The following is a 19,213-nucleotide window of genomic DNA, read 5'->3' as shown; positions in this document are numbered from 1 at the left end:
TTATATATTGACCACCTGGTGATGTCCATTTATGGAGCTGCCTTTTATGTTGTTGAAAAAGAGTGTTTGTTCTGACCAGCGAGTTATCTTGACAAAACTCATATTGGTCTGTGCCCTGCTTTGTTTGATACTCCAAGGCCAAACCTGCCTGCTATTGCAGTTATCTTTTGGCTTCCTACTTTAGCATTCCAGTCCACTATGATGAATGTGATGTCTTTTTTGGGTGTTGCTTTTAGAAGATGTAGGTCTTCATAACTTTGATCAACTTTGGCCTCTTTGGCATCGGTGGTTGGAGCATAGACTCATATTATGGTTTGCCTTGGATTAGAACATGTGTCATTCCGTCATATCATACCCCAGGACTGCTTTTCTCACCCTTCTGTTGACTACAAGGGCTCCTCTGTTTCTTCTGAGGGGTTCTTGTCCACAGTAGTTTATGTAGTCATCCCCTGAATTAATTTCACCCATTCTGGTCCATTTAAGTCCACTGATGCCCAAGATGTACGTTTCTGGACATGGGCATATATCTCTGCCAATGGGACTCTCTTTGCTTTGGGCTGGGGGTTCCTGTTGATCCCAGAAGGAAGCACCCCCCCCAATGGAGGAAGGGCCCTGGGGTGCTCTTGTATTAGGGCCAGACTTCTTTCCTTTGGCTTTTCTGGGCTATAATTTCTTTGTCCATTATTTAAATATCTGAAAAGGCAGAGAATTCTCGCTGCTACAAGTGCAAGTAAAGAAGATGATAATGACTGATAACAAGGTGCAGGCACTGTAAAAGACTGAAGAGAACAGTTCCTGCCCACAAGAAGCTCACAGTCTGTCCTGGGTGGGGGTGGGGAGACCAGTGCACCTCTCTATAAGATACACACTAAGTAAGCACTAGCAGCTGGGGGGTGGGGCAGGGAGCACAAAGAGCCACTGGCAGGGAGTGACATTTGAGCTGAGCTTTGAAGGAAGCTTGGAATTCTAAGAGGCAGTGGTGAGGAGGCCGGCCTGGGGGCAGGACACGGACAGGAGGACAGGAAGAAGCCAGTTCAGTTGGATCATAGTAGGTGAAGGCCAGTGGTGTCTGATAGACTGGAGCAGATTGGGGAGGGCTTTAAATGACCAACCAGGGATTTTGTGTCTGGTCCTCGAGGCAGTAGGGAGCCTCTGGAGCTTCTTGAGAAGGGGAATGCCGTGGTCAAGCCTGTCCTTTTCCTGAAGCAGTGGGACAATTATTCCTGATGGGCACATTTCTGTAGACAAAAGGAATGGCTTTAATATGCTGGGTCTTTGTGGTTGTTGGAAGGAGGGAATAAGTGATGTTTAATTACTCAATTGAAAAAGTTGTCCAATTTCATTAGGTCCTAAGTAGAACTTAGCTGCAAAATGTTCTGTGAGTATGAAATCTTGTTATGGAATTTCCTGTTCCGGAAACTAAATGGTTATCAAGCATGAAATGTTGTCCTGGATCTTCCACATTCATTTTCTTAGCAAGTCTTTGGGAGGCATGTTCCCATCTTGTACAGAACATGGTCGCCATCGAAGGCATTTCTCAGGCTGAGGAGGGGGGCTCCTCTGCATGTAGAGCTGGTGGAGCCCACACCTTCCGAGGGACCAAGAGGTCTTGGTGGATTCAGTTATCAAGGAGTAGCAGTGATCATCCTTCACATTACCCTCATACTTTAGATCTATTCCATGGTACTCTTTCCCATCAAATAGAGGCCACGTTTTGGAATGGATAAACCATCAGCCTTGGAAATTCGGATTCTGGGTGATGTGGAGCAACTCAGTTCCACCTCTGCCTTTCAGATTCTGCCTCTGAAAAATAAAGGGATTAAACAAGATGATTTCCATGGGCCCTTCTGGTTCCAACATTCCCTGTTCTTCCCAGTTCTGACATCCCCTGTTCTCTGGCCCCTCCCAGCTCTGACATTCCTTGTTTTAGGTTCCCTCCCACTTCTGACATCCTCTGTTCTCAGCAGCTCTGACATTCTTTATGCACTGTCCCAGCTTCCCTTCTGTCCTAATCCAGCATGTTCTCAGTTCTAGGTACCTTCTAGCTCAGATATTAGATGACATATTGTGGCTTCTTCACTATAACATTTGCGATCTTAGGGAAGTAATAGGAGCTCTTCTTCCCACTCCGTGCCACCTCCCACGGCGCACTGATGAGCAGACAGAAGACCGACAAGAAGGAAATTGGCTTTTGTGGATCCATCATTTCTGATCCTCCATCCTTGACAATGACTTTCCTGTTCCTTAAGATGAAGAGGACTGAGCTCCATCAGTAGAGAATTTGCAGCTTGGGTTTGAATGGAATCCGGACTTGCAGAGTACGGGGGTTCGTTGGTGTGGAGGGGCTTCCAGGAATACGCTTGCATTTTCCGCACCCCCATACATGGAGTGGTCCTGCACCTCGAGTCCTAAAGAAAGGCTGTGCTTCAGAGATGCTGGTTGCCTTACTTGGGTAATGCAGCGGGATGGTCAGTGAAGCCTCTTGGTGGAGCTGCCAGATGTAACGTGGTCCTTGGATGCTGGTTGGCATTAAGGACAGCCCAGTTCTCAGTGTTGGCTGAGCTGTGCCTGCTGGTGAACGAAAGGGCTTCTGTGCCAGTAAAATGGTGGCCAGAGCAGAGGCCTCAGTCCTTGGGGACCTTCCTTTCAGCCAGTGCATGGGGTGGGGTGCAGAAGACTTGTCCATAGAATTCTGCTCTCTTTCTTTGGGAAGGTATATGCTTGGACTCTTGAAAATGGATGTCTGTGTACAAGAATTTAGTCCCCTTTTATTCATATGTCAGTTACCACACACTGAGCGCTTTGAGGGGAACTGAGGCTGCCTGTTCTGGAGCCTTGCCTGAAGGTAGAGACCCATGGAGGGCCATGCCGAACCACAGACTCATCCACACCTGCCTCAGACCTGCCCCTTTCCCTGAATCTCAGAGAGGTGGAGTCACTTGGCCAAGAGAGTTAAGCCTTCTCCCCCAATTACCATGGCCCTCCTGATGACTTCCAGACATTTGATGAGGCAGAGACTGGGAGGAACATGGTAGCTCTGGCAGACTCCCCTAATACTGGTCCGGTTCTTTGAGATGCGCTGTTGAGGCAGCCCCTCACATAGCTGGATCTCACTTCTGCTGTGGTCAGACCTTTGGGAATGAATCCCAGGATCTCAGAATCAGAACTCTCAAGGATGGAGAGGTCATCCAGGTGAACTCCCTTAGTATATGGTTGAGGTATTTCCGGGCCTTGTCCCGTGTTCCACAGGTGGCAAACTCAGGCTGGATTGGGGTGTCACGTGTAAGAAGACTGGGAAGGCAGGAGAGAGCTAGGTTACGAAGGACTTTGAATGACACACAGAATGTTTTGTATTTGTTCCTGGAGGAGATAGGGAGCTGCCAGAGGGTACCGAGGTGAGGGTGGGGAGACGTAATCAGACCTGCATTGTAGTGGCTAAAAGGAGGATGATCAGAGTGGGGAGACTGAGGCAGGCAGACCCTCCCCCCGCCCCCCAGGAGCTGTTGCAGTAGCCCAGGTAGGAGGTGATGAATGCCTGCGCAGCGTCGGGGAAGAGAATGGGGTGGAACCGAGAGATACGACAAAAGTGAAATTGAGAGGCCTTGGCAACAGATTGGATGTGAGGGGAGGGGAGATAGTGAGGTGTTAAGTTGGCTTCTAGGGTGGGAGCCTGGGGGACTGTAGGATACTGGGACCCTAGACAGTGATAGGGAAGCGTGAGAGCAGATAGAGTTGGTGGAGGGAAAGATCATAACTTCAGCTTGGGACATGTTGAGTTGAAGACTGTACTAGATATCCAGTTCAAGATGTCTAAAAGAGTTGGTGATGAGAGATTGGAGGTCAGTGGAGAGGCTGAGGCAGCGTGGGTAGCTTTGACTCAGCATAAAGATGGTTATTACATCCATGGGCACCGATGAGATGACTAAGTGAAGTAGAACAGAAGGCCCAGGACAGCCCTGAGGGACACCCCCAGGTGGAGGGGGTCATCTGGAGGAGGTCAGAGAGGGAGGGGGAGAACCCAGAGAGAGTGACTCCCAGTGTCCACGACTGCAAGAGGTCAAGGAGAATGAGCGGAGAAAAGGCCCCCCGATTGGGCTACTAACGCCAAAGAGCTGCCGGGGCGTTGGCTGCAGTTCTGCCCCTCTGCAAGTAAGAAAAACGAGAAGGAAAAGAAGAATGCTTTATGGCTCTGTAGCCCTTTACGACTTACTAGGTACCTTAATTCTCGCAGTGGCTCTAAGAGCAAGGCTCGGCGGGTCATATTTTACCCATGTGCAAATGCAGGCTTGGAAAGTGCCTGAGGTCTCCCCTCCCCACCGTTGAGATCTAGCTGAGTCTCTGCTTCACCTCCTGCCCCCACACACAGACCGTGATCATAATCAGCATGGACCCTTCTAGTCCTTGAAGGCTTATAAAACACATCCGCCCTGTAGCTGCGTGGGCTGGTTATGCCACGGTCACATTTGACAGAGGCTTTGAGAACCTGGGTGTTTCTCCTAAGGTCACACAGCTGGACGAGAACATGGGCACCTCCCCTAAGGTCACATGGCTGGACGAGAGTGTGGGTGCCTCCCCTAAGGTCACACAGCTGGATGAGAGCGTGGGTGCCTCTCCTAAGGTCACACAGCTGGACATTTGGATCTGGGATACAGACTCTGACTCCTCCAAGTGCAGCATTCTTTCTGCCAAGCTCCCTCTCATTCAGGATGACAAAGGAAGGAAGGCCTTCCCTGCCTGATGAGCCAAGCTCTGCATACATCCTGGATCAAAGTTTCCCAATCTATCCTCACATCATCAGCAGCAGGGATCAGAGGGAAACCAGAGTAAGTGGTCCCATCCGTGGTCTTTCTCTCAGAATGCATCATTTAAAATAAGCTCTGAAGAGAGATTAGAGGCTGCCGCTTTCTTCTGCTGGCCTTTCTGACATTCAGTGTTTCTCCTTGGGAATTTCAGCCTGGACTTGTTCATCTCTGTCCTTTACAGTGAATTAAACAGACAACAGGTTCCTCACATCCCATGGTACCCTTTGGTGTAGGGCCTGTTTCCCTGTGCCTTCTTTGATATTCATTTGACCCAAAGAATGGGGGGTAGCTTTAGAATTTCTGAAACGAAGATGGTGTTTCTTTTATCTGGCCTCCGAATCTTGTGCTTTGTTGGTAACCAAGGAAAGCCTCTCCTTCTAGTCCGCAGGGTGAAATTATAAAACAGAATGATTAACTGTCTGTCTCTTCTGCTCAGCTCCCTGGCAATCACTCTGAAGGCTTTTGATTACCGTTGCTGGACAGAATTGCTGAAGAGACAGCATAAGTGTCGCTTAAAAAAACCCACAAGAGTCGTTGCCTCAGACATAAAGACCACGGTTGTGCGTGCAGCCCCTTTGGACCCAATAGGGGAAGCTGCCACTGCCTTCTCTCTAATAGCATCCCAGCCAGCTTCATGTCTAAATCTCCAGCCTGGGCAGACACCCGCTCTGCATTTGGGCAGTCATTCCGAGATGAGCGGGCGGGACTACATCCAGTACTCAACTGCCGGAACGGATTTAAACCCAGGTGGAAAACAAGCAGGGAAATATTGCTTCTCCTCATGGCCTCCCTTGTTAAGTCCTGTTTCTGGCTTTGACTGGAGCAAAGCCTCCTCCCTGTGCAGCTCCCCATCCCCCCTTTCCCAAATCGCAGTCAGGCCAAACTCCAGGTGCCCAATAGCCTGACTTAGCGGGGTGATGCAGCCGGCAGCCAGTGCCCTCTGTCACCCATCGCCGCAGCCCTGTTGTCTTCAGAATTACAGCATTTATACGGTGCGTTGAGGCTTGCAGAACATTCTACAGCCATTATTTCACTTTCTCCTTACAACTTGGGAGGTAGGTGAGGAACCTGAAGACATGAGTGGGTAAGTGATGTGCCCAGGGTCATACTGCTAGGAAGTCTCTGAGGCCAAATGTGTCCTCGGGGCCTCCTGAGCCCAGGTCTGGTGCTGGATATCCTGACAGAGTGGAAGAATGCCTAGGATGCATATTGTGGGGGCACCTCCCCTGGCGTGAGGGATGCCATCTATCCATCTCCTCTCTTCCTCAAGTTCCCCAGGGCGTGAGACTGACACCACAAAACAAGTAGATGTGACATTTGCTTTGTGTTTTCTCAACATGACGTTTTTAGAAAGAATGCCCAGGTGACCTCTAGTTTAAGTAGTTTTCCCTCCAGAGATCGGGAGTGATTCAGGTGACTGCATCCAGTCCCGGCTGTTGTTCTCCTAATACACGTGGGATTGGTATCAACACCTTAGACCTCAGACACGCCTATACTAGAGATAGAAAGGCTTGTTTTTCCCAGTTGACTGACCACTTCCCTTCTTCCTAGCTGCATTAATTTTGTTCATGCTAAAGCTTCATCGTCTTATCTCATCCCCATCCTGTCATTTGCCCCTTACCCATGAGGGCCAAGGGTACCAAGGCACAATTTGGCTCTCTTCTCCTTTTTATTTTTTAATGGTGCACAATTTGTTTTATGGTATGAGTCCTTTTAAATCTGGCTTGTAAAGACTATAGTGATTCTTATACAAAAATCAGGGGTCATCTCTCCCTCCTGAAAATCTGATATTTGGAAAAACAAGTGATTTTCTACCAACTTGCCAACTTTCCAGCATAGGAGAGGTCAGTAATTCTCCAGCCTTCTCAATTCGTGAATCTGACCTTTTGAAATCTAAACTGTGGTGTGAGTCTCTCATCAGCAGCTGAAAAATCAATTGGAGAACTTTGAGTTGAGACACTCAGGAAATTTATTAATTTTTCACAATCTGTGTAACACGGAAGAACACCATTTCACCAGTAAGTGTATTACGTCAACGCTGCTGAAAGTCAGTGTTAGAACACCGTTCAATTTAGTTGTGGAGAGTTTGGCCGTGGTGAGCAGAAGCTGAATAGACTCCTTCTGCCTTTGCTGATCCCCCCTCCTTGGAACCCCCTTTCCTACTGGGCCCTACCTCCTTCCTTCTCCTGATGCCCCACTTCCTTTAATGCTCTGCTCAGATCTCCCTCTTCCAGGCTGCCTTCCATGGCTGCTCTGACCCTAAGCCTGACCTGTCTCTGAATTAATGCCCATGGCACTTCTGCCCCTGCTTCTCACCTGGCCCTTTGTGTAGACTCTGGGCAGGATCATTCTGTGTGTGGAGACCTATGGTCCCAACCAGCCTGTGAGCTCTTTGAGGGTGAGAGCTGGGTGCTCTCCTCCTCCAAAGTCATCACCAGTTCTGAAACCTGACTCAGTGAATAGCATTTGTTTCTTGGTGTTTTCCCCTAAAAGCTATTATGGCCCTGCTTTGTCTAGACCAGTTATTTTTCAAAACTCCTCATCTAGATCTCTTGTGACCCCCTACTATCTGTGTGTCACTTCTCCACTCTCCCCCCACCTCCCAGGAAATAGCAGGGCCCTGAGCACAGGCATTGGGAGCTCCATCTTTTTCATCCTAATGCCCCCAGCCCCCAGTTCTGTGCCTTGTACATTAGAAGCACTCACCTTTATGGAATTGAATTGATAAGACCTGGTCCCTGCTGCCCTGGAGCTCAGAGGCCAGTACAGACATCCACACAGATAGCCTGGCTATCCAGCATTCTAGGATAAGTACATTAGAGGGGTGCAGCATACTCTGTGAGGTCCCTGTGGAAACCGCTGGCAGTGGGCAGCAAGGGCGAATCAGGGAGGACTTCCTGTAGGAAGTGGAATTTGAATCAAGCTCTAAAGGATGGAGAGGAATTCAACCATTGGCATAAGCCACTGACTGATGGCAGAAGGAATTTTCTCAACTCAGAAGATTAAACACTGACTAGATGTGTCCATGTCTGTATCTTCCTTAATCAGTGGGGCTCAGTCAGGCCCATGTATCATCTTCATAGCCAAAATGGAAGCACATGCCACGATTTTCTCATGTGAATGAAGCCAGGCTGAAGAGTTTGTTTTTTATTCTAGAGGCACAGGGAGTCTCTGAATGCTGTTCAGTGTGGTCAGCTCCGTATTTTTGGAAGCCTAATTTAGCACCTCTTGTGGAAGGGAAGAGTTGGTCAGGAGAGCAGGGAAACTTAGACTGATGGTGGTCCAAGTGGAAGGTGATAGAGGCCTGTGAATGGAGACGAGAAGGATGGGAGAAATGTTGGCATCGAATCAAGGAGACTTGGAGCTGAATTGGGGGAATCAGGTCACGAGGATTAATTAAGCTGCTGGGCCTGGTGATGCAGCTTGTATTCCCTGCTCCTGGGAGGTGGGAGCTGGTGGCTCTTGAGCTCAGACAGAGAGTCTGAGCTGCTGTGGAGTAAACCTAGCCTGTAAAATAAACCTTGGTGAAGGCACTAAGTGGGTTATGAATATGTCCAGGGGGCCACCTGAATGCTTCAGGAAGGGCACACTGGCCCGGGGTGGAAGTGGAGCTCTTGGGCTCGTAACTTCCAGCCTGTGCAAGATGGAGAGACCTATAGTGTACAAAAGCATGCAAAAAGCAGAAAACAACTCCCCCCCTCCCCCCCGCCAGGTGTTTATTAAGCATCTTCTGTTGCCTGGGAGGTACAGAGACTGTGCCTTTTTTCAGGTGCTCCTCTGAGCCCCCAGCATTACATACTTGATCCATTAGAAGGATGGGGGCGGGGTGTGTGTTCTGTCACAGGTCAGTGAGTAAGAGGCTGAGTTCGAATTCATTTGTCTGGAGTCCACATTCAGCCCTTGTGGCCACCCCACAGCCCTGGCCTTTGCCCTTGACTCTTTTCCTGGCTTCTCCTGGGCCCTGTATCAGTCTGGGTACCCTAGACGTTTGTGGAGTGGACTCACCTCTCCCTAAGCAGCATCCTCTCTGACTTCTCCATCCTCTCTGGGGTCTTGGTTCTCCCCTCCCCCTTCCTTGCTTCTCCTGGCCCCAGTCCTCTCTGACTTGGTCCTCGGTTCTTGCCAGCCAGGCCAAGGAGAGAGTCCCCCTGTATCTAGTCCTCGTTAGCTGCAGATTCAGTCAAGTTAAATTGTGTGTGATGATGTTGCTTTGAAGACAGTTCCCCAGTGGCAGGAGCCTCCCAGATGATTTCCTTCCCCTAATCCATTTTTCTGCCCTTCTCCCTCCCTTTGATTTCATTGAAATAATGAGTTGAAACAGCCAGAAAAAAGGCTACGGGACTTTGGCTATCTTTGCTCTTGCCATCAGGCCTCTCAGAGCGGGCAGTGTATGTGCCGCCTCACCCACGGACAGTGGTGTCTTGGCCCCTCAGCTTCCCTTTGCTACATCCTGATCCTTTCTGACAAGGGGCTCAGGCCCGGGAGGAGCATCAGCTCCTTCCTGGGGCCACATTTTCCATCACATCCGCTTTTCTGATTAGCAGCAAGTCTGGAAGTGTGGTGGAGACCGTTGTGCTCTGCGTACACTCTAAGCAGGCTGTGGTACCTCATGAGCTTCTTGCGCTGTCATGGGCCAGTGGAGGGAGAGATGGAGCAGGAGGCTTTTGTCAGTAGCACCAAAAAAGTGTGCTTGTCATTGGGAGGCCTTCACCTGAGAACTCGGAACTTTCTTACAAGTGCAGTGCCTCTCTGGGCTCTCTCAGGATTAGTGGGAGATGACTCTGGTGGATCGTCACCCTAAGGGCTGTTGGCTTGGCCAGCTGGCGGTTGGGTTCTGTGTGGCTACCCCCCTCGCCCCCATTTTCTGTCTTTAGTACCAGATTGTTCTGGAATTTGACAAGACCTTCCAAGTCCTAGCAGAACGGTCAAAGACATTTGTTCCCGATGCCTGCGTTTCTTGATGTTCTTGGGAAGGGCCCAGAGGGAAGCCCAGCCCTGGTCAGCACGGAGGGGACCACGGGCCCTTTAGAAGCAGAGGTGTTTGAAGCTGTAGAGCTATGGGGCTCAGAGCCCCCAGGAACCTCGAGGATCCCCATCAGTCTTAGCTCCTCAGTGGACGAGCAGGGAAACTGAGGAGCCAAGAGTGAGTCCAACTGCCATCTGTCCTTCAGAGCAGTCATACAGGAAGTTCACCAGTGACATTGCCAGCGGTCACCCTGTGGTGACTGACTGAGTGGAGGGTGTGGGGGGCGGTGGACTTTCCGTCTTTGCAGAATTCTCCTGATGAGCCTCAGCCAGGGTGCAGACTGGCCTGTTCTGTGTGTGGTCAGCTGCATCTCTTCCCTGTCATGTGACAACATGTTCTCTGTTCTTTGATCCATTGGTTAAGTGGTTACAGAGTGGGACAGAAAGGTTAAGAAGATGATACATAAAAACAAGCTGTTCGTAGGCAGTTTTCTTGCCAGAATCTTGGTATCTTCTCTTGCCCCTGCTGTGGGCCCAGCCTGGGGCAATCGTACACTTTGCCTGTAAGGGAAAGGAGGAGTCCAGACCTGCAGGCCTCAGTGACACTTCCTGCATCATGATGATCATGAGGCTTCATGGGGGGAGGGAGAGGGAGCTGACCAAATGCCTCTCCCCAAGTTCTCTTGCAAGGCCTCATCCTAGCAAGGGCTGCTAGGGCCCCAAAGGCCAGACCCACACAGCACGCTCATGAGCTGGAAGATGGGCCGTGTCGGCCTCACCAGAGGGAGGGCTGACCACGGGTGAGCGACAGCTTGTGAAGCACCATCTGCCGAGGTGGGGATGGGTGCCCACCAACCAACCACTCATCCTCCTCAGAGCAAACACAGACCTGGGCTACTATGAGGTCAGGTGCCTTCTTTGGCCTCTCACATTCTGAGACAGCGCTTAGTATGGTGCCTGGCACATAATAGGTTCTTAATAAATATTTATTGATGTGACTTGGCCTGTGTCTCCAACTGCACTTGAAGGTCCCCATCTCTGAAATTGCAGCCCCCCCCCCCACTCCCCTTTATTTCTCTGTCTCTTTCAGTGACCTTCCCTCAATTTGTCCAGGCTCTTAGGCTTGAAACCTTTAATCCTGCCTTCCCCTTCACACCCCCGCCCCAATCCAGTTAGTCACTGGGTCTCTGGATTCCATCTTCCCTGAGCCTTTTGAATTCTAGGCCATTTTTTGGCACGTCCACTACCCATCGCTCCTGTACCCACCCTGTTCAGGCCCTCCTTGCCTCTCCTTTAGACTCGCAGGCTTCTCCCCAGCGTTCTAGCCTCTGGTATCTGCTCCCTCCAGTCTGTCCTAAGTACGATGGCCTGAGGACCCAGGTCTTGGCTCTGAACCGCCCATAAGTTACTGGCTCTCTCTCCAAAGTGCAGAGAAGAGAAAGTAGGTTAGCAGCAAGTTGGGTGTTGCTTCTCAAACACCCCCTGCCCTTTTCCCTTGCCCTTCCAAGGTGATGAGCACTCTCTGTGCCCTGGTGTGTTTCTGTAAGCACCTATGCCTTGAAAAAGTCCTGCTTCCGCATGTCCCCAGTAACCACCGTCACAGCTCAGTAACAAGATTTGTAACCGTGCAGTTTTGGAACACAAACCCTGTTAAGCCATAAACTTCGTTTTAAACATGATTACAAGCCCTCCTGTGAGCACAGGCCGAGTGTGGAAGTGAACGGAAGGGGAAGCCAATCAAATTTGTGCCTTTGTCTTTTTTTTAAAGAAGGCAGGATAGCAAAAGAAGCGTTCTTGTTATTGTGGTTAGAATCCACAAACTCAAAAATTGGGTTTCCCTGGAGAGAAAAAAAGAAATTCTCTAATCTGAGCAAGGTCAAAGAAAACAAATGGTCCTCATCTTTCCTTTGGAGAAAGCAACATTAATGGTTTGTTTTGATGTAATGTGCATTTGTCTTTTAATTAGCATCTGCTGTAGTTCTCATTGATTCATGGATTGTTGAAGCTGGAAGAAGCCTTGGGGATCATCTGAGCCAACACCCTCATTCTACTGCTGAGGAAGATATTAAGTAATCTCTCTATGATCGTCCAGCGAGTTAGCTGCCTTCGCTTCTGCCCCCTCCTCTCACGCCTTTCCTCTTCACTCTGATTAGTCTGATGGGACTAACCACTGACTGAATGATCAACAGCAGGGATTAAATAATACAGCAGCCACTAAGTTATTAATCACGCTCTAAATGATCTTGAAATGATGTCAGAGCGGTGATAATTCCAGTCCCAGCGTGTCCAGGGATATTTCAGAGATCGGGATTCCATGAACAAAACCCTCTGGGCTTTAATGGGTGGTTTTCATGATGGGCTGAAAATACTCAACACCTGGTGGCCAGTTTTTAGATGATCACATCATATCGTCCATTTACTTTGAGTGTTTCAGGACTTACACGTGTGCACAGTGAAGCCTCAGTTACTTTGGGAAGGGCTGCCCTGGACACTGAGAATGCCTCACCTCAAAATTGGAAGGGCCTCACTACCTATCCAGGCTAGCCCCTCCCCATGCATAGATCCACCTCCACCATGATGGTCCTTCAGCCTCCACTGGAAGTTCTTCAGGCATGGGAGGGCCACTCCTTTGGGGGCTAGTCCCCTCTGTGATGGCATAGGCCTCTGAGACAGCCCACTCCTTAAGGGATCCCCGTTCTCGTCTTTGGGGTGAAGGGAGAACAGTCAAATTGTTCCTCTCTGGGGCAGCCTTTTGGATATGCAGCAGCAGCGTTCACACTTTGCCTCTCCCTTACTCTTCTCTTCTCCAGGCCAAACACTGCTTGTCTTTTTTTTTAAACCCAATTCTCCTGCCACAGAGCGTCCAGTCCCGTTGCCTTTCAGTCCTCTCTCTTTGGAACGTGCTCTGCAGTTCTGTGGTCCTTTCTGAGAGGTGACCTCCCTGCCCCCGCCCAGATCTGAGTACTATGTTCCAGGTGTATTCTGATCAGTACCCATCGGTCGGGGAATGGTTAAAACCAGTTGTGGTACGTGAACGTCATGGAATATTACTGTGCTGTAAGAAACAGAAATACTCCGAATCCCAAGATGCCTGGGAATCAGTTAGCAGGCCCATGCAGGCATCCAGCTTTGGCTTTGGGATTAGAGTGGCGTGGATGGTCGAATCCCCAGTAGTATATACTCTGTGCGTTAGAGACTTAAAATAACCAAAGTGCTTTGTGAGCTCCAAGGGAGAAGTGTCTTTTCTGACTGGGGGAGCAGAGCAGGCTTCCTGGAGAAGGTGGCATTTGGGTTATACTTTAAGTAATGGCTAGGAATTCAGTGGGAGGACAAAGATAGGGCAAACACCAGGTGTGTGGGGGTGATGGAGGATTGTCTGTTTGGCTTGGAGCATAAAATGGAGGGAGATCATGTGAGATGAGGCTGAAAAGATGAGGTCCTGCCAGATTGTGGAGGGCCTTCAATGCCAGGCACAGGAGTTTGAAGTTGGGAGCCCCTGAATGTTTCTGAGCAGAGGAGGCACATGGCTCCAGGTGTACATAGTAAATGTCTGCAGAGTTGAATTTACTGATCTGGTTCTGTTGGTGGGACAAGAAGCCAGAAGCCGTCACGGGCTCATCTTTTGCTCCTGCTCCTTCTTACCTGGGTGACAACCTTGAAAGGTATCCCAGAGAAGGGCAGATCACTGTAGAGCTGAAAGGGTCCTGTTGTCCTAGGCTTCAGCTTAGCTAAGGAGGGAAAAGTGGAGATTCCTTCCTTCCACTAGCCTAGAATGAGGGTTGGGGACACGGACATGACAAGAACCCCAGCCCCTGCCTGCCCTGATGGCCCTGACAGTCCCTCAGCAGATCATGTGGTGCACAGGGATGGGTGTGAGCCCAGGAGCTAGGCTCAGTGTGCTGGGAGGGAAAAGGTTAGGCAGAGATTGTGGAGAAGATGGCACTTCCTCAATGGTCAGGCTGAGGAAGGAAGGGGGTTCCCGTCTGGAGCTCCCAGGGGCCTGCCTGGTTAGGTTTCCGTGGTGTACCTGGCATAGACAGTCTCCATTTGCTTTCCTTCTCCTATACTGACATTTCAGAGTGGACTCAGTATCTGGGGCTGAGTGATTAGCCACCTGGAAAAAAGCTCTTAGAATTGCTGACAGACCCATCATGGCAGCCATTGCTGGCTGGAGAGGGTCAGGATCTTCCCAAAGATGAACCCAGGGCCAGGCAGAAGGATGGGGACAGGGCTACCAGAACAGAGACATGGCGGCTGGTGGGGATGGCGGTGGATGGACAGACGGCTCAGCCTGTGTGGGAGTTTTCTCTGGATGGGCCTCATCCCCTGACAGAGTAGGGCCATTGCCCAGGGCAGGACTCCCCGAACCAAGTGTTGGGCTCTTTCTTCCCTCTGTGCTCTTGGTCTTCTCCCAATCTCAGTCTCCTGACCTGCTTGAGGAAGTTGGCTTAGCTGGGTCTGGGACATGGTCCCCACCAGCCTTGCAGAAGGCATTAAGCTTCCTCTGGTGGGCAGGCTAGGCAGCTGTGGTAGCAGCTTGCCTCTCTCCCCTTGGGTTAGCCTTTCCCCAAAGCCACTGCTCTGACTTCACTTTACGTTTGCACTTAACAAATCCAGACATTTCTTATTGGAAGATGGCCTTGGGGCCCAGCGTTTTGAGCCGGGAGGAATACCGATGAATGTTCCCTGAGCCACTTGTCAGATGAGACTGCAGAGATGGGGGGGGGAAGGTGGGTGGAAATGAGCACAGAGAACTTCAGACCTTTCTTGGTCTGTTGTGGTTGTACTTTGCTGATAAAATTACAGTGATGGGTGCTGTCCTGCCCCATTTGTTCTGGGCAAGCGTCGAGATCTCCCAGGACAAGAAGAGGGAGTGGGCAGAGGGCCAACTGTCTGTTTCCCTTTCCGTCCTTTCTCAAGTTGGCCACTTTGGAGCTCTGTCAGGTCAGGTACTGCCTGTGTTTTGAACTTTTCTTACTCTCTCATGCCCCACTCAGGGCGAACTGAGAAATCCTCCACTCTCTCCCAGTCCTCACTGGTCAGGCTCTTCCTCAGTGTTCAGAACTTGGCCAGCTTTAGACAAGGCTTGTCACAGAGCTTTGTGACCACGCTTGAGCTCCATGAGGCTTTTCATCAGGCAGATGCTTTGTTCCCATGTGTGCTTCATTGCGTTTTCAGCAGAGCCATACAAATTAGAGACTGAATATGGGCGGAAAAGTGAATTAGACTCATTAACCTGGTTGTGTTAGTGGTATGCTGACTCCTGGCTTCTGGCTTCATCTTTTCCTATTAACGGGAGAAAACAATAATTGTAGGCAAATGAGGCCTTTGTCTCTGCCAGTATTAATTTATTCATCTTGGCTCTGTGGTAATTTGTAAACTTCTGCCTTGAGTGTCTTTTAAGCAGACCTAACCATGTTATCTGCTCAATATTGATTAGCAGATGTTTCTGCTGTTTGACATCAAAAGCTAACTTCCTTTCCCATCATCCTCTGGGGATCAGAGGCTAGCTTCACTTAAGAGAAAGTCAGAGGGAGCCAAGTGAAGGAAGGCCAACTTGGACATGATAGCTCATTCTTGGTGTGACTCAGCCAGTTGCATGGTTGACTATGTCTGATGGTCCTCATTGGTGGGAGGTTATTCCTTCCTGCTCACCCAGACCCCTCATGGTCAATAAGTAAATAGATATTCATTTTAAGTGGCTGTTGGGTGCCAGGCACTGTGTGAAAAAAAAAAAAAAAACAAACAAACCCAAAAAGCAAAAGACAGTCCCTGCCCTCAGAAGCTTACAGTCTAATGGGAGAGGGTGAGCAAGGTAACAAGTATGCCCAAACAAACTCTAGACAGGGCAAATAGAACAGAATCCACAAAGAGAAGGCCCTGGAGTGAAGGGGGGCTGGGGAAGGCTTCCTGTAGAAAGGGAGATTTTAGCTGAGACTTAAAGGAAGCCGGGGAGGTCAGTAGGTGGAGGAGAAGAGCCTTCTGGGCATGGGGGATGGCCAGGGAGAATGGCCATAGCTGAGAAATGCAGGGCGGGCTTCTTCATGGAGCAGCCAGGGGCTGGGGTCACAGGACTGAAGAGTACATAGAGGGGACAAAGGTGTAAGAAGGCTGGAGAGAGAGGGCGAGGCCATGCAGGGCTGTGAGTGCCAAGCGAAGAATGTTGTATTTGATCCTGAGGAGCTGATCATGGGGAATGACGCCACCAGACCTTCATTTTCAGAAAGTTCCTTGGGTGGCTGAATGGGGGATGGGCTGGAGGGGGGAGACTTGCGGCTGGTAGATACTCCAGTAGCTATTGCCGTGGTCCAGGGTGACATGATGAGACCTGCAACAGGGTGGGGCAGGGTCAGAGGAGACGATGCAGAGGGGAGAGGAGCAGGTGTGGGCCGTGGCTGGGCTGGGGGAGGGGGAGAGATAGTGAAGAGCCAGGGATGATTCCTAGGTTGGGACCCTGAGGGAGGATGGGGGTGCCCTCGTGGTGGGAGAGGATGGTTTAGGGTTCTGCTTTGGACATTGTGAGTTTCGGATGTCTGCTGGACATCCAGGTCGAGATGTCTGAGAGGTAGCTGGAGAGGAGAGTCTGGGGCAGATGGACACCACTCCTAAATGGAGTCGTCCCTTAGGCTGAAATGGGACAGAGAGTGGCCTGGGCTGAAAATCCCACGCGATGAATATTCCCTTCCTCATAAAACAAGGCCAGGCAGGCAGTGCCCACCCTTCACCCTGAGATAAGCTCTGTTGTACCCCAGCTCTGACGATTTTCACCTCCTGGCCCTTCCTGCTAACCAGGAGCTCAGTCAGTGGAGGAGCTGGCTTTGAATGGGTGGCTGGGCCTCACCTGTGTGAAGTTCCTCTTTAACCCAAGGAGGGTTGGACAAAGCTCAGCTGGGGGCCCCTGGCCCCCCAGACCTGTGGGTCACTGAGCTCATGGATGGTTAACTCAGAGCCAGTCAGGGAGTCTTTATTTTAGGTGGTGCCACAGTGGTTAGAGGGAACTAGAGTCAGGATGGCCCCAGTCCCTCAGCATCTCTTGGAATCGATTTTCTCGTGTGTAAAATGGGGACTGTCACGGCCCCTTCCTCGTGGAGTTGTGAGAATCAGATGGGATCCTGTGGAGAGTCTGCAAATCTTCCTGTACCCTAGAAATGCTGGCTGGTGATTCTGCTCACTCTGGGCCAGGCACTGGGCTGAGTGCTAAGGAAGCAGGACAGCAGCGGACCAGGCTGGGCCCTCATGGAGCTAGTAATCTAACACAAAGACAATGAGTACATATGTAGATGGTCTTTGGAGGCAGTAGAGGAAGCCTCCATGGGGAGGCCGGAGCAGCGGGGAGAGGCTCCCATTCCCAACAACTCTGATTTTTAGGAAGTTCTAAGATTCTCTGTAAAGTGCTAACCTAGCCACGATGATTGATGGGGCTGTCACTTATCCCCAAGCTACAGGGAGTGAGGAGTGGCTCTGGGACTCGCTGTGGGTCTCCCGGCTGCTCTTGGCCTTGGGTCCGAGATCTGCTTGGTGTGTGACTATAGGAGGGGGTTTTGTTGGAAATATGTACCAAGCATTTATTGTGCTCTGTAAAGGTTGGCTCTGAAACACTTCCTTGTCTGTCAAACGGCAGACCAGGCAGGGCTGGATGCTTCTGCTGCCCCTCCAGCTGGTGAGATTCTGAATTGGAGGGTGTACCATGGACAGGGTGTCCCATTAGAGGGGCAGCCAGCAGCTGGTGCAGTTCCCCTCACATAGGCAGAAACCCCAGTGAATTAAAAAGGAAACCAAAGGTATTTATGACCTGCTAAGAACTGGAGCTAATGGGGAAAGACAGCTACCTGATGTCGAGATGCCCCAAGGGGCAAGGGGCTGGCCAAATTGGTTCTGTGATTTCAGTTTAAAGATCCACATTATGGAGGATGGGGGGAAGCTGGCTTAAACTTATTGGAGTCACAATTAGGGAGGATTCGTCACGTTGAATTTGTGTTCAATTTAATTGGAGATCACTAGACTGGGATGAGGAGGTGGAGGAGGAGGGTGGTGGTAATGAAGGGGAGGAGGAGGAGCTTACTGGGCCGTGACCTAGAACAATGGAGAGAACTCTGAGCCTGGAGTCATGAAGACCGGAGTTCAGATTTAGCCATCTAGCCGCGTGACTCCAGACAAATCACTTACCTTGTGTCTGCCTCAGCTTCCACATCTGTAAAATAGGGTTATTACAGCACCTGCCTCACAGGGTTGTGAGGATTCCATAAGGCAGCATTTAGAAAGTGCTTTGCGAACCTTAAAGTGTTGTGTGCGTTCTAGCTGTTATCCAACCCGGGGTGGGGAAGGGCGTCCAGAGAGACCACGCAGCTGTGGGGTTTGAAGGACAAGCCCCGGTCTGGGGCTTCACTTCCCACCGCAGCCTTCCTAGTACTGATGACCGCTCCCTCAGACCTCAGCCAGCCCTGCCTCCAAATGTACCTGTCTGCTGCATTAGCCGAGTAATGTCCATCAGTCAGTTACTAGTGGTCGAGATCTCTGTGTGGGCCACCTTCTCTAAACTCTGTCCCCATCTCCATGAGGCTTTGAACAATGGAATGGAATCTCCAAAGCCAGGCAGCTGGGAGCAGGACCAGAAGGTGGGCAGGCCCAGGTCCTTGGACTCCCAGCCAGGGGTGGTCCTATCAACCCAGGAAAAGTAGACCTTTTAAAAACTTTTTTGGACTGAGTCCTGTCCATCCTTTTTAGGCCTTGGTCCAAAGCTGTTTCCTGGAAGAAATCTGCTCCCAGTGCCACTGGTTTTGGTGACAAATGAGATAATCTGTGCAGGGCTCTGCAAACCATAAAGGGCTTTCTGAATGTCCACCCTCATCATCATCACCACTGGCATCAGCACTTTGTATCTCCCTGATCCACAGCATGTACATGCTAGCTGCCTTATTCCTCTGACTAGACTGTAAGCCCACCGAGGGCAGGCCCCCTGATCTGCATAAACCCTGCCTGTTACCTAGTGCCCCAGTGACCTGACCCCCCCTTTTAATAGCCTTTTCTCTCTTTTTGTTAGGAGCTGCTCATCTTCCTCCAGAACTTGCCTACAGCCCACTGGGGAAACGAGGAAGTCAGTGTTCTCCTGGCGGAGGCTTACCGCCTCAAGTTCGCCTTTGCCGATGCTCCGAATCACTATAAGAAATGAGCCTGCGAGGGCCGGGAGTGACGCTCCCACGGGCTTGTTCTGCAGTAACATACTTTTGATTCTGGTTTGCACATTTCCCGACTTACTTACTAATTGTGGCATACTTTTGTAAAGTGCGCATTAGGTCCGTGTCTACGCTGGCCAAGGATGGTCACTAACTTGGAAAACTGCCCAGCGATCGGGCCTTCCCGAGGCCAAGAGAAAAGTGACCCACTGAGGGAGTCTGTCTTCCTGCACATAATAGAAAGCACAGGACCTTGGCCCGTGTAGACACAGC

The 19,213-nt window shown here is 50.5% G+C and overlaps 1 protein-coding gene across 1 annotated transcript in view; it reads left to right on the top strand.

The window, feature by feature from the left end:
* TBC1D22A (TBC1 domain family member 22A) overlaps positions 1-19,009 on the top strand; it is a 323,593-nt gene extending 304,584 nt beyond the window's left edge. Inside the window, exon 13 of the mRNA XM_036761386.1 lies at positions 18,808-19,009. Within this exon, the coding sequence (XP_036617281.1) occupies positions 18,808-18,936 (129 nt within the window). The 3' untranslated portion in view covers positions 18,937-19,009. The remainder of the gene's footprint in view (positions 1-18,807) is intronic.
* Positions 19,010-19,213: the final 204 nt, after the last annotated feature.

Source organism: Trichosurus vulpecula, chromosome 5 (genome assembly GCF_011100635.1).
Source record: "Trichosurus vulpecula isolate mTriVul1 chromosome 5, mTriVul1.pri, whole genome shotgun sequence".
Taxonomy (NCBI): Eukaryota; Metazoa; Chordata; class Mammalia; order Diprotodontia; family Phalangeridae; genus Trichosurus; species Trichosurus vulpecula.
This window is presented reverse-complemented; position numbering and strand designations above follow the sequence as displayed.